This window comes from Capra hircus, chromosome 22 (genome assembly GCF_001704415.2).
Source record: "Capra hircus breed San Clemente chromosome 22, ASM170441v1, whole genome shotgun sequence".
NCBI lineage: Eukaryota > Metazoa > Chordata > Mammalia > Artiodactyla > Bovidae > Capra > Capra hircus.
The window spans coordinates 48,179,346-48,197,295 of NC_030829.1; the positions used below are offsets into that span (position 1 = coordinate 48,179,346).

The following is a 17,950-nucleotide window of genomic DNA, read 5'->3' on the forward strand; positions in this document are numbered from 1 at the left end:
GTAAGAACTTCATCCTCATTCACTCATCAATCTCATCTTCATACTCTTTTTCCTCCCTCAGCCATTTGTTCCAGGAGGTACCTGCTGCCCATGTGGGCAGGCCTTCCCTCACTAAGAACCCCAGGGATGTCAGCTGCAGGACCTATCCTGTGTGTTGAGCAGGTGGCTCAGCACCTGTGCCCTTGAGCACTGGCTGCCTAGCAGCGGCACAGGACACATGACAAGGAACTAGACTCAGCAGATAGGGGCAAGAGGCACACTCTGGAAGCCCTCAAACCGTTCGGCATATGCTCAGAAAGCAGACACAGCCTGGACAGTCGTGGTCTGCTCTAGTGAATGAAGTTTCCCAAATGGCTAGTTCAGAGTCGCATATGAAAAGCAGTTTTTGCTCCTGAGTCCATTTCTTCCTCTGGTTCAGTTCTTATCTCAGACGGTCTTTTGTATAGAATGCTTGCTCCATCTTTTGCTTTTCAAACACCTCCCCTCTAAGGGGATTACAGAGTTGCTAATGCAGGACTCTTCAGAAACTCTTCAGTCAGTCCTCCTAGGAACAGAAAGGAGGGAGAGAAAGAACATGCACTGAACTAGTTGTCTGTGTCTGAGTCCTCGAAGAAGCATGACATAGCATTTAAAGAACAGCATAGTCCACCCTGGTAACTGTAGACACTGGTTCGTCTGTTGGCAGAAGCCCAGAAGTTATGCCATATAGAAACATATAAATGGAGTTCAGAAATAGGTACAGTTTTACTTTATAATTAATTAGCAAATTGAAAGATTATTATGAAAGGAAAAATCACCAGTTCCCGTCATATGCAAAAAAAAACTAACCTTTAGACATAATCTAGTTGGAGAGAAAGTGGCCTTAGGATGACTTGGAATAGCATTTGATCTATTATCCAAAATATTAGCTAAAGACCTGGCCCAGATGACAGAATATAGAAACATTAGATTTGCTTATAACAGGCTTGGCTGTACCAATCCCGCAGCTATGAAGAGTTCCAAACGATGCTCCACAGGGTGTGCCCCACAGTACATAGGGTGAGCCAACCTGGTGGTTTGGCCTAGCGTCTCTAGTGGCACTCTGTGATGTGAGTGTTGCTTAGAAAATGGCCATAACGCCCAGAAATGTTTGATGCAGACCTAACCGAAGGAAGAAACGTTTGTGGGAGTGGGTGTTTCATTATGGAAGTGGTGGACTGTGAGTGAGTTGGACTATAAGTGTCAGTCATAAAATGGGTGTGCCCCTGTGGCAGGTAGAGTTGGCTTTAGTTCTGTGCCCTGTCCCCTCGGCATAGAGTGTCTGAGGTGACCCCCAGGTGTGTATGTTATTTGGTAGGAACCACACCTAAGTCCAGTACCCTCTAGGTAACTGGTTTTTTGGTGGGTACTGGGGGACAGATGTTTCCCTGTCCCCCTTCTCCAGATTCTAAATGCATTTGAAGAAAGCATAACATACCTGATGGCAGGGAGACAGGGAAGAACTCTCTTGGTGTCTACCCACACATGTCCCACCCGGCTTCAAGGAGAGAAGTTTCATGAACTCCTTTGGTGAGTCAGCCCACAGTCTCACCAGCTACCCCACGGCATGGCATTTGTAACCAGGAAGCAAAGGGGGTTGATTTGGTTGTGCTGCCCTGTAAAGATTGATACAGACAGCTCAGGGAGCCCCCCAGTGTTGTGAAATATAAAGTGTGTGAGTGTCCTGGCAGGCTTGGGGGGCAGGGGTTAATAATATGTTGCTGACTAGCAACTTAGCCACTGCAGCCTCTCCACTCACTCACAAATAATCGCTAGGATCCTACTCTTGGGATCCACGTACCCTTCTGGGCCCTTGGAATATCAAAATCCCTGCTTTGTAAACAGAAAGTTTGTTTTCACTTACTGTTTTCTCTTTAACAGATGTGTAATACTTCTTGATATTTAGCAATTCTGAACCGTAAAATAGTGAGTCAGTTCTGCCTGGTCGAAATAACACCATTTTGAATCCAGAGAAACTATAAATACAAAGCTAGCTCTTATTCATCCTTCTATGCAGCTAGCTGGACTTGCTTAAGGTTAAAACAACATCTCACCAGGGTTTTGGTTGTATTAATAGTTTGTTAGTTTTTAGCGAACTGGGTCCCTTGCCTGTTTCTCTGTTTTTATGAGACTAGAAAATGGATGATCCTGAGATTAAAATAGCCCCAGATACTAAATTTAGGATATCACATTATTATCAACCAGGATGTATGAGACAGAAATTGCTTGTGAGGAGTCACCAGGAGAAGTTTATACAAAGACCAAATGTAGTGAGACCATGGAATCTTTCTCTTTCCCTTTGTCATTTTGCATTTGAGGTGATAGCACCAAAGGCTGCCCTGCTTCCAGATGATCCCTTTTCAAAGTGCCACTCTCTCAGAGGGCAGTGTCCCCTCTCTGCCAACATCAGTGACTCCAGTCAGAACCAGAGTGCTGATAGCCTGTGAGGGGACAGCAGGAGTGTGTCTCCAGCCTCCACAAAGGCCACTGGAGCGTGTACTTGCACAGCCTCTTCCCTTAGGCCCCTGTCCCAACACACTGCATACAGCTGAGCCTGGTTGCAGTGCTCTTAACTGCCGAAATTAAACACAGGCTTCAGGTGCTAGAAACTGTTGTTGAAAGATAAAGGCCTTGAAAATAGAGTTGCATTCTGACTATAGCTTACTTAGGGAAATATCAGAATTCTCTGCAGAATTCAAATTATTTCTCAGCCATGAATAATTACTGTACATCTGACAAGCTCTCCTAGCTTTGTATTTAGAGCACCTAGAAAACAAAAGGACATGGATTTCCTATAGGATGCTACATCCTGTTTTGGGCGCTTAGGGTTCCTGTCCACAAAGACTCAGGGCAGTGATCATAGTTTGTATTTTAAATGACGTTTCTTATCAGACAGTTTTTCAGTCTTCTCATCCCAGAACCTCTAATTGTGCCTGTAATTCTGAATTATAGGTGTGATGAACCAAGGAGTGGCCCCTATGGTAGGGACTCCAGCGCCAGGTGGAAGTCCGTATGGACAGCAGGTGAGCCTCCAAATTGGATCTTCTAGGACTCAACAGAATTCAAGTCACCCTTTTTCTCAGAGCGTGGGCTGAGTATTTTCCCACTGACCCTGTATCTGTGCTCTTTCAGGTAGGTGTCCTGGGGCCTCCAGGGCAGCAGGCACCACCTCCGTACCCTGGCCCACATCCTGCTGGCCCCCCTGTCATACAGCAGCCGACAACACCCATGTTTGTGGCTCCCCCACCGAAGACCCAACGGCTTCTCCACTCAGAGGCCTACCTAAAGTACATTGAAGGGCTCAGTGCTGAGTCCAGCAGCATTAGCAAGTGGGACCAGACGCTGGCAGGTAAGGAGAGGTCTTTCTGAAGAAGCTTTTTCAAAATCTATGCTTTATCAAAGTCCTCTTGCTGCTGTTGACGTGTTATAGGATAAGTATCCATTGTTCTTATACAGGCATACCTTGTTTTATTGCACTTCGCCTTATTACAATTCTCAGATACTGATTTTTTTTTTAAATTGAAAGTTTGTGGCACCCCCATGAGCAAGTCTCTCAGCACCATTTTTACAATAGCATGTGGCCACTTCGTGTTTCTGTGTTAACATTTTGGTAATTTCCACAATACTTCCAACTTTTTCATGATTATTATAATTGTTACGGTGAATCTGTGATCAGTAGTCTTTGACATTACCATTATAAAATGATTACAACCTGCTGAGGGCTCAGATGATGGCTGATAGTTTTCAGCAATATAGTCTTTTAAAATTAAGGTACCTGTGTTGCTTTTTTAGACCTGATGCTATATTACATACTTAATAGGCTACAGTATAGTATAAATGGAACTTTTACTTGCACTTGGGAAACAAAAAAATTCATGCAATTTGCTTTATTGTGATCTGGAACCAAACCTAAGGCAGGCCTTTTTAAGTAAAATGTATATTTAGCTGAAGCATTTGCAGTTTTGTATATTGATATCACGTACTGAAAAATTTTTTTCTTTTGCTGAGTTTCAAAGCTTCATTTTATCATAAACATCAATGCTATCTCAATAAGTATATTTTGAATTTTCTCAACTATTTTTCAGGTATTTGGGCATAGCATAGATGCATTTGGGCAAACTAAAAATTATTTCATCTCAATTTTTAAAAAAGATAAAAGTATTATTGGAAGACATGTTTCTAATCTATCAAGTTACTCAATTAGTTCAGCAGGCTTAACATATTTTCAGTACATACTGAAATAACTTGCCAAGTTTCCAAAGAAATTCGGAAGTTTCCATCCATTCTTCAGGGGCTTCCTGAGTGGCTCAGTGGTAAAGAATTCACCTGCCAATGCAGGAGATGCAGGTTTGATCTCAGGGTCAGGAAGGTCACCTGAAAAAGGAAATGGTAACCTACTCCAGTATTCTTGCCTGGGAAATCCCATGGACAGAGGAGCCTGGCAGGCTATAGTCCATGGGGTCACAAAAGAATCAGACATGACTTGACGACTAAGCATCAACAATTCATCCTTCATTTCTAAGCCAGATTTGATCAGTTGATTTCTTTTAACAGTAGTAGATAGTTTTCCCTTTCCTCACATTTACCTTTTTAGGAATTTTTGTCAGTATTGAAGTTATTAAATATCACAAGTGCTTACAAGAAAATACTAGTGGTGAGATCTTTTAGCTGTTTGTGCAGCTCTTATGTTCCCAGTTCTAGTAATTTCATTACATTGTGCAGCTCTTGTGAAGTAACTGTTAGAAATTAGAAAATTTCTAAACTATAAAGCATGAAATGAGACATCCTTGGCTAGGTTGTCGCATACCTAAGTAAAATAGTTTTCTAAAAACCAAGATGTCAGAGAATTCCCTGGTGGTCCAGTGGTTAGGAATCCAAACTTCCACTACAGAGGGATGGGTTCGATCCCTGGTCAGGAAACTAAGACGCCATGTGCCATGCAGATATGCATGCCAGCATTTTACTGTGTGTGTGGCAAATAAGTTAAAAAAAAAACAAGATGCCTATAAAACAATATATGAAATTTTCTGGGAAATATTCTGCAGAGTTAATTTTATAATATTTAATAAATAGCAGATGTTTCACATTTCAATAAATCTATCAGACCTTAGGACTGATGTTTACATTTCTCTGTCCACACTTATATTTTCAGCTCGAAGACGTGATGTCCATCTGTCAAAAGAACAGGAGAGCCGCCTTCCCTCTCACTGGCTAAAAAGTAAAGGGGCCCACACCACCATGGCAGATGCCCTATGGCGCCTTCGGGATCTGATGCTCCGAGACACCCTCAACATTCGCCAAGCATACAATCTAGAAAACCTTTAATCACGTCAATTACGTTTCTTTTATAGAAGCATAAAGAGTTTTGTGGAACAGTAGCCATTTTAGTTACTGGGGGTGGGGGGAGATAAAAAGGATCACAATTTTTATTGCATTTTACTGTACATCACAAGGCCATTTTTATATAAGGACACTTTTAATAAGCTATTTCAATTTGTTTTGTTATATTAAGTTGACTTTATCAAATACACAAAGATTTTTTTTTGCATATGTTTCCTTCGTTTAAAACCAGTTTCATAATTGGTTGTATATTTAGACTTGGAGTTTTACCTTTTTACTTGTTGCCATAGAGCTGAAACCATCAGAGGTTTTGTCTTGGCTTGGGGTTTTTGTTTTTCATTTTTTTGGTTGGTATTTTTGTTTGTTTTTTTAAATAACAGACAAAATGGGGAAAAAAAAAACACATACAAAAGAGTTTACAGATTAGTTTAAGTTGACAATGAAATGTGAAGTTGGTCCTAGTTTACATCTTAGAGAAGGGAGGTGTACTTGTGTCTGTTTCATGTGCCTAAATATCTTAAGCCACTTTTGCAAAAACTGTTTCTTCCAGGTAAAGTAAAAGGTTGTTAGTTGCTTGATAGATGTTTGACAGACATGGCACATTTGGTCTTAGTAACTCAGAAATCTGAAGTTAGCTCTGTGCAGTCTTCTGTAGCTAGTGCATCTCCCAGACACCTGGAGGGAGAACGCACTTTTTCTTGCTCTGAGTTAGACAGCTGTAGTTTCAGTTATCCTTGCAGAACATGTGCACAACCCTGAATTATGTTTAGTCTTGGCAGGTAAGTTTAAGGGTACTCTTGATCTTTTTACAATGAATTCACAACTTATGCCTATACATGTTAAGATGATTTAAAACTTCAAATCTCTTACACTGAAACAATGGAAGTTCATCTTGAAGAAGGTATTGAGGTGTGCTGGAGGGTGATTTATTAAACATAACACCTGACCTAACTTAGGGAGGGGAGTGCACTAACTGGACATGGGCTGCTTCAGAAGCATAATTGTAAGAGGCTGAATTGCCTGCATATGCAAATACGCTTTAGTATGCTTTATTTCCTCATCAGATGTGGCTTTTTTTTCTTTTTTCCTCCAAAGTTTCAGGTTGTAATTCTCAACCAGAAGTTTTAAGATTTTCTGAAATAATTTTAAAATGTAGCTTGTGCTTTTGAATTTCAGAAGGGACTCATAATTTCAGAAAATGCTCACTAAAAAGAACATTATAGATCCCAAACACTTAGGTTTGATGACCCTCTCTCTCTTATATGATCCTGGGAAAAAACAATTGGAGGCAATATGTAATGCTCAGACAGGTAGAAAGCATCAAACGTGGAACGGTATTTCGGTCAGCATTTTTGAAACCTGCTTTATTGTAGCAAGATGGTTGCCATTGTAGCGAAGCTTCCACTGCTATTTATAAATTGAGTGATTCTCAGAGGATACTTTTTTCTTTTAATCTGGTATGAATCAATACCTGGATATTTAATCACTATTCTTACTAAATCATGGGGACAAAAGAGTGCAGAATGGAAAAAAGTCTCTTTGTATCTAGATACTTTAAATACAGAAGGTCCTTATATCTTAATTACTTATAGTCAACCACTGGATCTCAATTTGCATCAAGTGTTTTAAATAATTCTGAATTTGAAGAAATGTTTTGCAGTAGTATGTCAGTACCTTATTGTTCAACTGAATCAGATAAAGAAATCTTCAGTTCCTGGTTATTTGGGCCATTTCATCATGGACTGTATAATACAATCAGATTATTTTATTTCTAGGCATCCTTGAATTACACCAAAGAACCCGAAATTTAATTTTGGTTAAGTTATTTATTTATTTCATGCACCCATCTTATTTCCCTTTTTAAGGTCTGGAAGAGACTTCTTTTGGGAAGCCTCTAAAAACTCTTCACTGTGGGCTATGTGGGGCAGTAGAAGGCAGAGCACTCCTCCTCCAGGCTCCTTCCCAGTGTCTAGAGGTGCTGTAGGAACCACAGATCCAGCTAGGGGCTCCCCTAAGGCAGTGCAGAGCCGGGCCAGAGGGCCACGAGGCAGGCCCTAAGTAAGTTTTGTTGTTGTTGTTGTTGTTTTTTAAACTCTTATGTATTTATTTTAGAATCATGTCTTTCTGTATATTGACTTGGAGAATATCAGTTAATATTTTAGGATATAAGATTTGAGGTCCGCCATCTTCCAAAAAGAAAAGAAAAAAAAAAAATGTATGGACTTTAAAAGGTACACGTGAACTATACATTTTTTTTTTTTTTTCCGTGAGCTTTAGGAACCGTAGTGATATGGCTTAGAAAGTATAATAGCCTAAATGTTTTCAAAATGTAAGTTCATGTGGAAAAGAATTTTGTTTATGTGGGGGGAAAGACCTATAGGTTTAAAACAGTATGTCAGCTAACTGATTTAAAAGGCCTTGAATTGCTTTGTTTTTTGAACCGCCTTCCTCCTTTTCTTCCTATGAGGAAGAATTAAGAGGGGACCCTTCTTTGTGTAAAATCTCCAAATTGGTGTTGTTGACTTTTGAATTTGAACATTTTCAGACTTGATTAAAACTTGGTTTATTCTAACTTCTGTATCAAAAAGGGTTCAAGTGGTAACTAGTCTTATAATATGTATGTATCATATGTTTGTTCATCTAAAGCTTTTTAATCCAAATAAAAATGGAGTTTGCAAAGTGATTGGGATTAACCAGGTTTGGTTGTTCTGTTAAAGCTTGTGTCAGACAGATGTTTAGTTTCAGCAGGTTTAATTCCTGCAAACCTTGATTTTATGCTGGTAGCGATACGGCTGCCAGTTTAAAGGAAAAGTACTCCTCAGGTACAGGCAAAAGCCAGTGTCCCGACCCTGGTCCCAGGCTCAGGCTGCATTAACACAGGAGCCAAGTATAGTCATACCGCAGCCTGCTGTGCCCATGCCACAGCTCTCAGACTGAGTCAGGGATCCCTAATGTGTCCTCAGCAAAGGGTGAAGTTAAAAGTCGCAGAGCGAGTTGTTACTGATGGTGGAAGGTAAGGAAGCACGTCCTGTACCATAAATCACGGTAACCCATTTCAAGTAGATGTGTGAGCAGAGGAGACAAATGGCCCAGAAATGCTTTTATCATGCTTATGAGCTCCTAAAAAATGGCCACACTTCTAACAGAATGCGTTGGTAAAATCAACCGTTTCCCTCGAATATCACTTTGCAAATCCCTGTGGTTCTGTTCTCCTAAGAGTTTAGGGCTGTACCACCATCTGTGGTCATGAACATACTGTGAAGGATGGTTGATGTATAGTTAAACATTCCAGCTGCATACTCTGAGCAATACTGCTAAGTATTACTCTATTGCCTCTTCATTCAGAAGTCTGCTAGGTCAGCTGAATGAAAGTTCATACCTGAACAAATTAATAGACTCTATCCCCCAGATAGACAAAACGTGCAGAATGCACGTCTTGTGGATTGCGCATAAATGTGTGAAGGCTAAAGAGCATGCATACTTAATTAGGAGAGCGATTCTTTGGAAAACACCATGGTCCAAGTGTAGTTTTTTTTTTTAAAGAAAAGTAACTCAGTGTGAAAAATCCAAACTTCTAAAAACAGATTAATTGAATTGCTGTAACTTCAGAGATGCAGGCAAGATTTCCAAAACAGGACTGCTAGATGAACACAGAGAGCCCTCCCTTATTGAGTATTTACTGTGTGCCTAGGTCCTTTCCCTACCCATTCAGATGATAAAGTGAAGTTCCAAAGCCCAGGTAGTTTCCCCAGCACCCCAGTGGACATCGACTTCTAGCAGTAAATGCTAATTAGATTTTTGTCATCTTAAAGTATCCTGGTTTTTAAATGTAAGTTATTTGTCAGTGTAGTTCACAGTAGGGGGCACTGCACTTCTGTAAGCTGCTTATAAGAGCATTGTTCTTTAAACTATTACAGCTCCCTTAAATAATCCTAGTGTCTGATAAGTGCATAGTCATATTCCTTTAGTAGAAGGCTTAAAAAACTTGAGGCAAAGTTAAAAGCCTCCACAATGGTTTAACAAAAATTAGTTCTGTACCATCCAAATTAATGTGCTTTGAAAGTATATTCAATTTAATACAGTAATTGCTTTGCTAGTCTACTTCCCTTGAAGTCAGACATTGTTGTGTCATCTTCAAAGGTTTGTTGTCTTAAATCAGCACTCCAATACTTGTATTTTAAAAAGATGATGAGAAAAACTCTAGGGAAGTTAGGCACGAATTTCCATACTGGAGATTGTTTCTGGGATGGAAGCGGGAAGGAAACCACAACAGACACAGAAGGTAGCTGATGGTTTTACTAGCATTTACAACTTCTCTTTGTAAAAGGTATATTTTTATATATGACATATGCTACATATTTATGTATGTATGTACAAAGTATCAGACTTCTACCACTGGGGCGGGGCGGGGGTGGGGGGGAATGGAGTTAGGCCACAATTTAAATGTATTGTGCAACAGTCTAATCATTAAAATAACCATGAGGTTTAGGGTTACCAGGAACTCTTGTGACAAAAGTGCAAGTGAAGACTACCTTCCTCCCCTAGGTACTATTGGTCATCACTGGTCTTCATACTCAAGCCATGTCTGAGCAGTGTCTCAGTAGTGTTTTAATGAGGTGAGTGGTGAGTGGCTCTTTATTTATACTAAATTGGTTCTAACATAAATGAACTGACTTAAATCCCTTCAGTTCAGTTCAGTCGCTCAGTTGTGTCCGACTCTTTGTGACCCCATGAACCACAGCACGCCAGGCCTCCCTGTCCATCACCAACTCCTAGAGTTCACCCAAACCCATGTCCATTGAGTCAGTGATGCCATCCAACCATCTCATCCTCTCTTGTCCCCTTCTCTTCCTGCCTTCAATCTTTCCCAGCATCGGGGTCTTTTCAAATGAGTCAGCTCTTCGCATCAGGTGGCCAAAGTATTGGAGTTTTAGCTTCAGCATCAGTCCTTCCAGTGAATATTCAGGACTGATTACCTTTAGGATGGACTGGTTGGATCTCCCAGCTGTCCAAGGGACTCTCAAGAGTCTTCTCCAACACCATAGTTCAAAAGCATCAATTCTTCAGTGCTCAGCTTTCTTTATAGTCCAACTCTCACATCCATACATGACCACTGGAAAAACCACAGCATTGACTAGATGGACCTTTGTTGACAAAGTAATGTCTCTGCTTTTGAATATGCTGTCTAGGTTGGTCATAACTTTCCTTCCAAGGACTAAGTGTCTTAATTTCATGGCTGCAATCACCATCTGCAGTGATCTTGGAGCCCAGAAAAATAAAGTCAGCCACTGTTTCCCCATCTATTTGCCATGAAGTGAGGGAACCAGATGCCATGATCTTAGTTTTCAGTGTATTTGTGGCAGAGATCTTTAACTTGATCATACCTGTGGCCTTAAGCATCAGCTTCTTTATTCATGAGTGAGTAGGTAGAAATGATTTTGCAACTTAGTCTTCTTTAATATGTAGATTTTTTTTGTTGTTTGAAAAGATGTTGGATGTGGTTATCCAAGCCTGGAAAGATGCCTTTGCTTTTCTACCACCTAATCCAAACTTTTTCTGGGTCAGATTGCAAACTCTCCCTATAGCCTCAGCCTCTGATTTAAGTCTGTGGTTGCTCAGTGCTGTGAAGATTCACTTTTTTGGGGAAGGAGCAGTGTCTTCAGCAGCTGGATGAAAGCAGCATCTTCCTCACAGAGGGTAGTGAAGACTGTTGGTCCCCAGTCCTCACAGAGGTCCAGCCCTTGATGTTAGTGGAGTCAAACAAAGGAAGGGGTTGTTGGTGTTCACAACAATGTGAGTAAGGTGTGTTTGCATTGTAGCAAAATGTTCACCAATTGGTAGCTGGCAGAAATGCAGTCTGCATAGTCATCCTCATTTAAATGACCCTGCAGTAGAGATCTTACTTTCATTCATATTAAATTTGAGTTCAGCAAAAAATTAACTTAGGTTATCCCTGGTTACCTAAAAGAAAGGACTTCACAATTTACAGTACACTGAAAAGCATCCCGATTCATCCTTGAATTGTTTAAGAAATGTTTCATGGACTAGATTCTGTTGTTTCAGTAGGAAATAATTTTCCCACAAGTGCTGTCCATCAGTGACTTGGGAAGTATTCAAGCAGGGACAGGAAAACTATAAAAACTGTTTATAAAGGCAGTTCTGTGTAAGAACAAGAGACCTGAAAAATACATTTTAAAAGGAGTTGAAAGCAGTAGTAAAGTTTGATATTTACTTTATTGACTGCTGAAGTTCAGTCTCTGATGCATCTTGCAGCCTTCTCTGATACTGTCTTTCTGAGGCTTTTCTGCGGTAGACGTCATCTGCATCAAAAACAAAGATTTGATTTAGATTTTTTAAGAAACTATGGAATTAAAAATACATATCTGAGTAATTTAACCAGTAGTCTAGATCTATCACCTGAATCTCAACAATAATGTTTAATGCCAAAATTGACTTAAAACACGACTTGATTTAAATGAGGACTGTGTTAAAGTTCTCAGTAGCAGGGTCAGAGTCAACGTCCTCAAAGATAGGGTCATGTCACAGCACAGCTCTTAGCAATTTCACTTCTCTCTGAAATCATCTGTCTTAACTGTCCTCTCTTAGGCACTTCCAACCCTACAGCTCTCTGCTGCTCTGTCACACCCAGGAACTCAGGGCAGGGAGGTGAGGGCAGTCTCCTTGTTCTCAGCTGCTGCTTCTCCACCCTCTTCTTCCGGGGGCCTTGCCATTTACCACTGCCTTCCCTGGCATCTGCCGTCCATCACTACCCTTCAGCCTCTGAAAACGCTGGCATTTAGCTCAGGTTCCTTGACCCTGTCCTGTGCCATCTTCCCCGGTGATACCATCCCCAACAGATAGGAAGCAACAGTCCCCTTCATCTTCCTGACTTCTCAACTTCTGCCATCTTCTTGCAAGTTTCCTCTGAAGTAATAAATTCCTTCTGTTCTGACCACAACCTCTACTTCCTTTCTAGCAGCCTTTCTGTCCTTGGATCTTTACCAACTTCCTCAGCTCCTTGTTCTCTCTTCCTGCCCAAACCAGCTGAAATTCCCTCTTATTAGTACCAGCTTCTTGATACACCTTCAAAACCCCGACTACAGATTGATGCAACTTCCTTCCTTCTCCACGCCTCACTCTGCTTGCTGTGCAGTGTGGGTGTTGTACCTAACTGGGTCCACTATGATGCCTGACAATCCTGTTGCTTCACCCATGGCCCTGACCCTACTCTGCTCACCCCAAATGGCCATGAACTCTTTCTGCACAGAGGGAAAGTCGTCAGTAAAGAACTCTTCCCACTGACTTCCAAGGGCTACTCTCCCTTGCTCAGATCCCATCCTCCCACCTTCTCAAGGGCCAGGGTATATCCAGCCTCCCTCCACCTGCTCTGTCCTGATCAGTATTTGCATATCTTCAAGTCTCTCCTGGTAGAGGAGAGACAGCGTACATCCCACCCACTTAGTTGAACTTCCTGAACCGCCTGTCTTCCATGATAAAAGACCCTTCTTGTTTCCCTCCTTGCCTCTGTGGCCACTCTCAGTCACCCTTAAAATGTTGGGGCTTAAGCTCTAACTTTCATCACGATCTGCATGTGAGTGACCCACTAACCTAGATCTATGGCCTAGATCCACCTTCTATCTATATAACCATCTCCCCCTCAGCACATGCAAAATGGAGCCCAGGACTGTTCTGCTTGTGTTCCCCCCTGCCCCAGCTGCCCCACCAGAAGCCTCCACTCCTCATCTCCTGAGTCTAGTCAAACACCACGGCCTTGTCAGTACTGCCTCTGGAGTGTCAACTCTACCCACTTCTTGGCATCTCATCCTAGTCTAGACCACCATCCCAAACCTGGACAACCATACAGCTTAAGTCTTCCTGCCAGTTTGCTCTCCACAAAAAAGTCATTCACCACATATGTTCACCTCCTGCTGCTTAAAACTCTTCAGTCCTTTGGGATACAGTCTTGGTTCTCTGGTCCCTTTGTGGCCGCTCCAGGCACCTTTTAAACCTCACACTGCTCACCTGCTTCAGTCCCTCAAACAGCATAGTTACACACCAAGGCCCCCAGGTTTGCTCTTAACCACTGGCAGAAGACACTGCAACACCACCAATGTTTCCCTCATCTGGCTGACAATCTTTGGGCCCCCCTGACACGGTCACTCCTCCAGGCAGCCTTCCCTGCACCACCTAGTACAATTCAGGTGCCCCCCCGGGGAATCCCATGTTCCCTCCACTTCCGCCTCACAGAACTGATCACACTTAATGGTAACTGAATGATCTGTCTCTCCCATTAGTGTTCTTCTGGGGTGGGGAGCCCTCTACCTTATTCTATCTTCTAATCGGTGGTCATTAAATATTAATGAATGGATGAACAGAAGAATTAAGTATCTTTAGAAACCACCAATTTACTTTTTTAATGAGAGTTGGCAGTTCACAAGTGATCGTGTTTCCGGAGAGGGAGAAAGCAGAAAGAGCCTAGGAGTTAGAGAAGTCTTTCTGGAAGAGGAACTAGCCTATCCAGAGCTAGTAGTGCTCAGCAAAGCAATGCCAGGCACTTGTTTACAGTGCTTGCCCTTGGTACCCATAACTCTGGCCTGTAAAGACAGTGGTATTTAAGCGGGGCAGACCAGCTGCTCCCTCTAGGGTTTGGACGTGCCAATTAGGAGCTTACACATATCCTATCCCGCTTCTGGATGCTGTGGGCAAGTCTATTCCTTAGGCCCTAACAGTGTTACTGGCAGGCTTGAAAGGACAGCGTCCAGAGTGCAGTCACGTGCCGTCCCATCTAAGTGCAGGGAAGGTCTCAAGGTTGAACACCAATGTATCTTTGTCGCCCCGCTTATAGGAGAGCCCAGGCGATCTCCACGCCCCACTGAGGGAGACAGTACTCGCCCTTCTGCAGGATTAAAGCAGCTCAGCGCTGAGCGGAATGAGAGGTCTGCAACCTAACAATATTCCAGCAAAATGGTTCCTTTGCCGCCTCCTGCTTGCTTGAAATGAAACGGAGGCTGCTGCACCCCCACTTACAAAAGGTCTCCTGGCCCACGCGCAGTTTAATCATGATCCACTCCATCGTTCCTCCGAGGACAAAAAAGAAGGGCAGGAATCTGTAGACGCCGAATCGCTGCTTCCCGGGCACCCGCTGCAGAACCCGCCTCACCTGGGTCCTAGAAAACATGCCGGACATAGGAGGTCGTTGGAGGAGGGTAAGGCGGAACGAAGGCTGGAGCGCCCAGATGAAACCAAAGCCGCCCTGCCCGTCCTTGCTGAGTCCGACGGCCAGGTTGCCTTTCAATCCGGGTCTTGCACCGCCTCCACCGAGGTCAACAGGGGAGCCCGAAGCGGGTAAGGAGCTGGGCGCTGAGCTCCGACCCAGAACCTGGGGCGCCTCCACCAATAAGCGTGAGACTGGACGCGCGGGTCCGCCAATCAGAATGGACGGAGTGCGCATGCTCGATGAGGCCGAGCCCAGCAGGCGCCTCCACTCCTGCTCTTGGAGGCAGGGCGGGCCAAGGGGCGGGACCTCCCACGTGGCGTCGGCCAGGCCCCGCCCCCTGCCCGCCCTTGTGCAAGCTGGTACTCAGAGTTGGCGGCCGCGCCCCCTACTCTGCCACCGCCATCTTTTCTCTTAAAGTCCTGAGAGAAGTGATGACGCTGACTGATGTACTACTGAACGTGTACTGCACCATGCTCTAAAATAGTCACACAACGCCTTGCATTTATTTCGTGATCGTGACTGATGCCTAGACTTCTAAAAATAACAGGATTTGAGATGCACTGTTGAAAGCTGAACTTTAGCATGACAAAAGTCTAAGTAAGCATCTTGTGGCAAACAACTATAACATTAATAAAAACTATCCTGTATGGGGCACTTACCGTTATTCCCAGACTACTAGACAATCTAAGAACATCAAACGAAAACTTAGAATTAATAAGTTTAGTAATGTAGACACAATATATAAAAACAGGCTGGAAAAGAGAGATCAAGCAGCAACTCTGGAAGGTAGCAGGGCCCGCTGCTGAGCTGCCAGGCCCAAGGTGCTGCCTGGATAACCTGCCTTCTCCTGGGGCAAACCCTACCAAACCATGTGCACACACCGGCTTGGTGCCCACTCTGGCTTCTCTTGGTGGCTCTGCGGGCTGGACGCCACAGAGCGTCCATCTTCCACCCAGATGAGACTTATAGGTGGCCAAAGCCCCAGCACACACCTAGTTCACTGGGGCCCCGGGGGTGGGGGCCGCACCCACCCATCCCCACGGACCCACCTATGGCCTCCATTATCCTGTGCCAGCACTCGTCATATGACTGGCACTGTAGGTCCTCAGTCAAGGGGCAGGGAATAGCAGAATGTACACACACCCTTAAAGCCGGCGAGGCCACCGCGGAGAGCACCTCAAGGAAACAATGTCTAGCTAGCCAGCTCTCCACCGACAAGGCCCCGACAAGGCAGGTGCAGGGTAGGCCTGCTCAAGGTCCAGGACACGGATATTTGAGGAGTCAGACTCAGATAAAGAATCTGAGTGAAATAAACGCGGGTGGAGAGTGGTTCCCAGCAGGAAAGAGTAATTTCGTTTAAAATCCTGTTGATAGTGCTAGAAAAGCATCAGGGGTCCAAGCGGGGAAGCGAGGAGTGGTGCGGATCTGTGCGGCCATTTGCTGAGGTAGGAACCAGGCAGGCGAAGTCAGCCCTGGCCCTCCGCCTCGCTCCACGTTAACAGGGTTCACCTGTGTGAGCACAGAGACCGGAGAGCGAAGGGGCTGCTTCTGCGTCGGCTGCACTGCGTGTCCCGAGGTCTCACCCAGCGTGGGGCTGGCACCAGGGAGCGCGCGGGAAGAACTCTTTATTCTCTAAGTGAGTGAAACGGACTGGCATAGCCAGTCATGGGCGGGAGGCGGGGAACAGGACCCCGGTTTCAGAAGTGGGGGAAGGGGCGGAGGATCTGAGGTCTGGAAGACAGGAGGTGGAGGAAGGGGCGGGAGGACCTAAGAGCAGAGAGGGAGAAGGAGGACTGGGGGTCCCAGGTAGACCCGCAGCACTCTGGCCCTCTCCTTTCCAAGCCCTGGCCGTCCGGAGCCTCGCGGGGACGGCCGTTCTTGGAATTCCGACCTCCCGGGAGGAGGACAGAAAGAGCCGCCATGGCCTCAGCAGATACCGCAGGGGGGCGCAGACTTCTGGACCTCTCGGGAGACTGGGGGAAGGGGCCCGGCAGCCCGCCCTGCCCCGCCTCGCCCGGGACCTCCCGCCCCGCCGGGGCCGAGGGGCGCGCCCATTGGCGGACGGGCTCCGCGCGCCGCGCCCATTGGCCGGCCGCCGTGAGGGAGCACGAGGCCACCGTGGCGGGCGCGCAGTCGGAGGGGCGGCGGACTGGCCTGAGGGCCGAGGGCTGCGCGGGCGGCGCGCAGCGGGCATGGCGGGTGCGGGGCTGAGGGCGGCCGCTCGGCGCTGGATGCCGCGCCGAGACCACGGCGGGCCGCGAGCCGCCTCGTCCTCGCCCTCCTGCCCAGGTTGCGGCCCCCCGGGTCCCGGCGCCCACTGCCCGGGCGCCCCGCGCTCCGCGCCCGCCCCGGCGCCGGCCGGCGGCGCCGCCGAGCCCAGCGCACACCTGTGGGCTCGATACCAAGACATGCGGAGACTGGTGCATGGTAAGTGAGCCCGAGCGGGAGGAGCGTCGGGGGTGTAGCCCGAGCGGCGGCAAGCTCCAGGGCACCGCTTGCGAGTCGGCCGGGACACGCCGCTCCTCGGGGGAAGCGCGGTGGTGGGGCGCGCCTGAGCCCCAAGGCCCGGCTGCCCTTCGGGAGGGTGGTCCTGGGGACGCTTGGAGGCGGGCGCGCGCGCGCGGGGTTTGTTCCTCCGCTGGTTCTCAGTAGCTCCGGGGTTCCTGGAGCGGCCGCCGAAAGGCGGGACCCCGCCGTCTTTCCTCAGAGTCCCACCGAAGCAGAAACGCCCCCAGCCCCTTGTTCTCTTCGGGGCCCTTAGTTGGGGCGGGAGTACTGGGGACAAAGCCAGCCAGCCGGCGGCGCTGGCCGGAGCGGACTCGGAGGGACTCTCGACCCAAAGATGCTGACTGGACTCTTCGTCTGCCTCTAGAGTCCGGCCCTCTCTGTCTAGGAGGAGAAGGCGTTGTTTGAGAAACAACACCAAGTCGTCCCAGCCCCCTGGAATCCAGAAGAGTTGCTGCTCCCTCGGTCGGGGCACTTTCTCCTCTGTCCTCTCTCCCTCGGCGAGACGGGCAGATGAGGCCCCGGTGAGGCCGGAGAGGGCTGGAGGTTTGTCCTGGTGTCGGGAGCCCTGCCTCTGCAGCGGACAGATGTGGTTGGCTCCGGGCCCTATCTCTGGCCAGCTGGGTGGCGCTCAGCGCGCCTCTCCCTCGCGAACCCTCGGTGTCTTACATCGGAAAACACAGTCCTGCCGGGGCCCCTGCCTCAGGGTTGTGGCGGTGACTCGGAAAGAGGCCAAGAAGGGACAGGGGAGCTTCCGGAGGAGCCCCCTCCCCCCGGGAGTGACGCGGCTTTTGTTATCTGTAAGGACAAACGTGGTCCTGTCCGGAAGATTCCGAGTGACTGATCTGAGGCTTCCGCTCCAGCAGTGTG

General features: G+C 46.2%; 3 protein-coding genes across 17 annotated transcripts in view; 2 read left to right on the forward strand and 1 right to left on the reverse strand.

Annotated features, from left to right (window-relative positions):
* Positions 1–8,051, forward strand: part of PBRM1 (polybromo 1) — a 101,934-nt gene extending 93,883 nt beyond the window's left edge. For 12 of the 14 annotated variants that reach the window (XM_018066711.1, XM_018066712.1, XM_018066714.1 and 9 more), the window contains 3 exons: positions 2,971–3,041; positions 3,151–3,367; positions 5,171–8,051. In XM_018066711.1, the coding sequence (XP_017922200.1) occupies positions 2,971–3,041; positions 3,151–3,367; positions 5,171–5,343 (461 nt within the window). In that variant the 3' untranslated portion in view covers positions 5,344–8,051. The remainder of the gene's footprint in view (positions 1–2,970; positions 3,042–3,150; positions 3,368–5,170) is intronic. The other 2 variants (XM_018066713.1, XM_018066722.1) reach the window with 1 other exon arrangement.
* On the reverse strand, positions 7–14,780 carry SMIM4 (small integral membrane protein 4). Of its 2 annotated transcripts, none has more exons than XM_005695872.3 (3): positions 14,386–14,780; positions 11,591–11,678; positions 7–544 (listed from the first exon to the last, which is right to left on the reverse strand). In XM_005695872.3, exons 1-3 carry the CDS (start codon positions 14,543–14,545, stop codon positions 532–534), a joined length of 261 nt encoding a protein of 86 aa, XP_005695929.1. In that variant the 5' UTR covers positions 14,546–14,780; the 3' UTR covers positions 7–531. The 2 variants fall into 2 exon arrangements, with proteins under 2 accessions (XP_005695929.1, XP_005695930.2); XM_005695873.3 differs by lacking the exon at positions 7–544 and adding an exon at positions 4,374–4,392.
* The window catches only part of NT5DC2 (5'-nucleotidase domain containing 2), a 51,874-nt gene continuing 50,664 nt past the window's right edge, over positions 16,741–17,950 (forward strand). Inside the window, exon 1 of the mRNA XM_018066740.1 lies at positions 16,741–17,002. Within this exon, the coding sequence (XP_017922229.1) occupies positions 16,768–17,002 (235 nt within the window). The 5' untranslated portion in view covers positions 16,741–16,767. The remainder of the gene's footprint in view (positions 17,003–17,950) is intronic.

Excerpts from the sequence above, each read along its gene's own strand:
- SMIM4 (XM_005695872.3), bottom strand. The coding sequence starts at position 14,545 with ATGTCCGGCATGTTTTCTAGGACCCAGGTGAGGCGGGTTCTGCAGCGG. Across the intron at positions 11,679-14,385 it reads CGTGGGCCAGGAGACCTTTT|ATGACGTCTACCGCAGAAAA; the intron begins GTAAGTGGGGGT and ends TTTTTGATGCAG.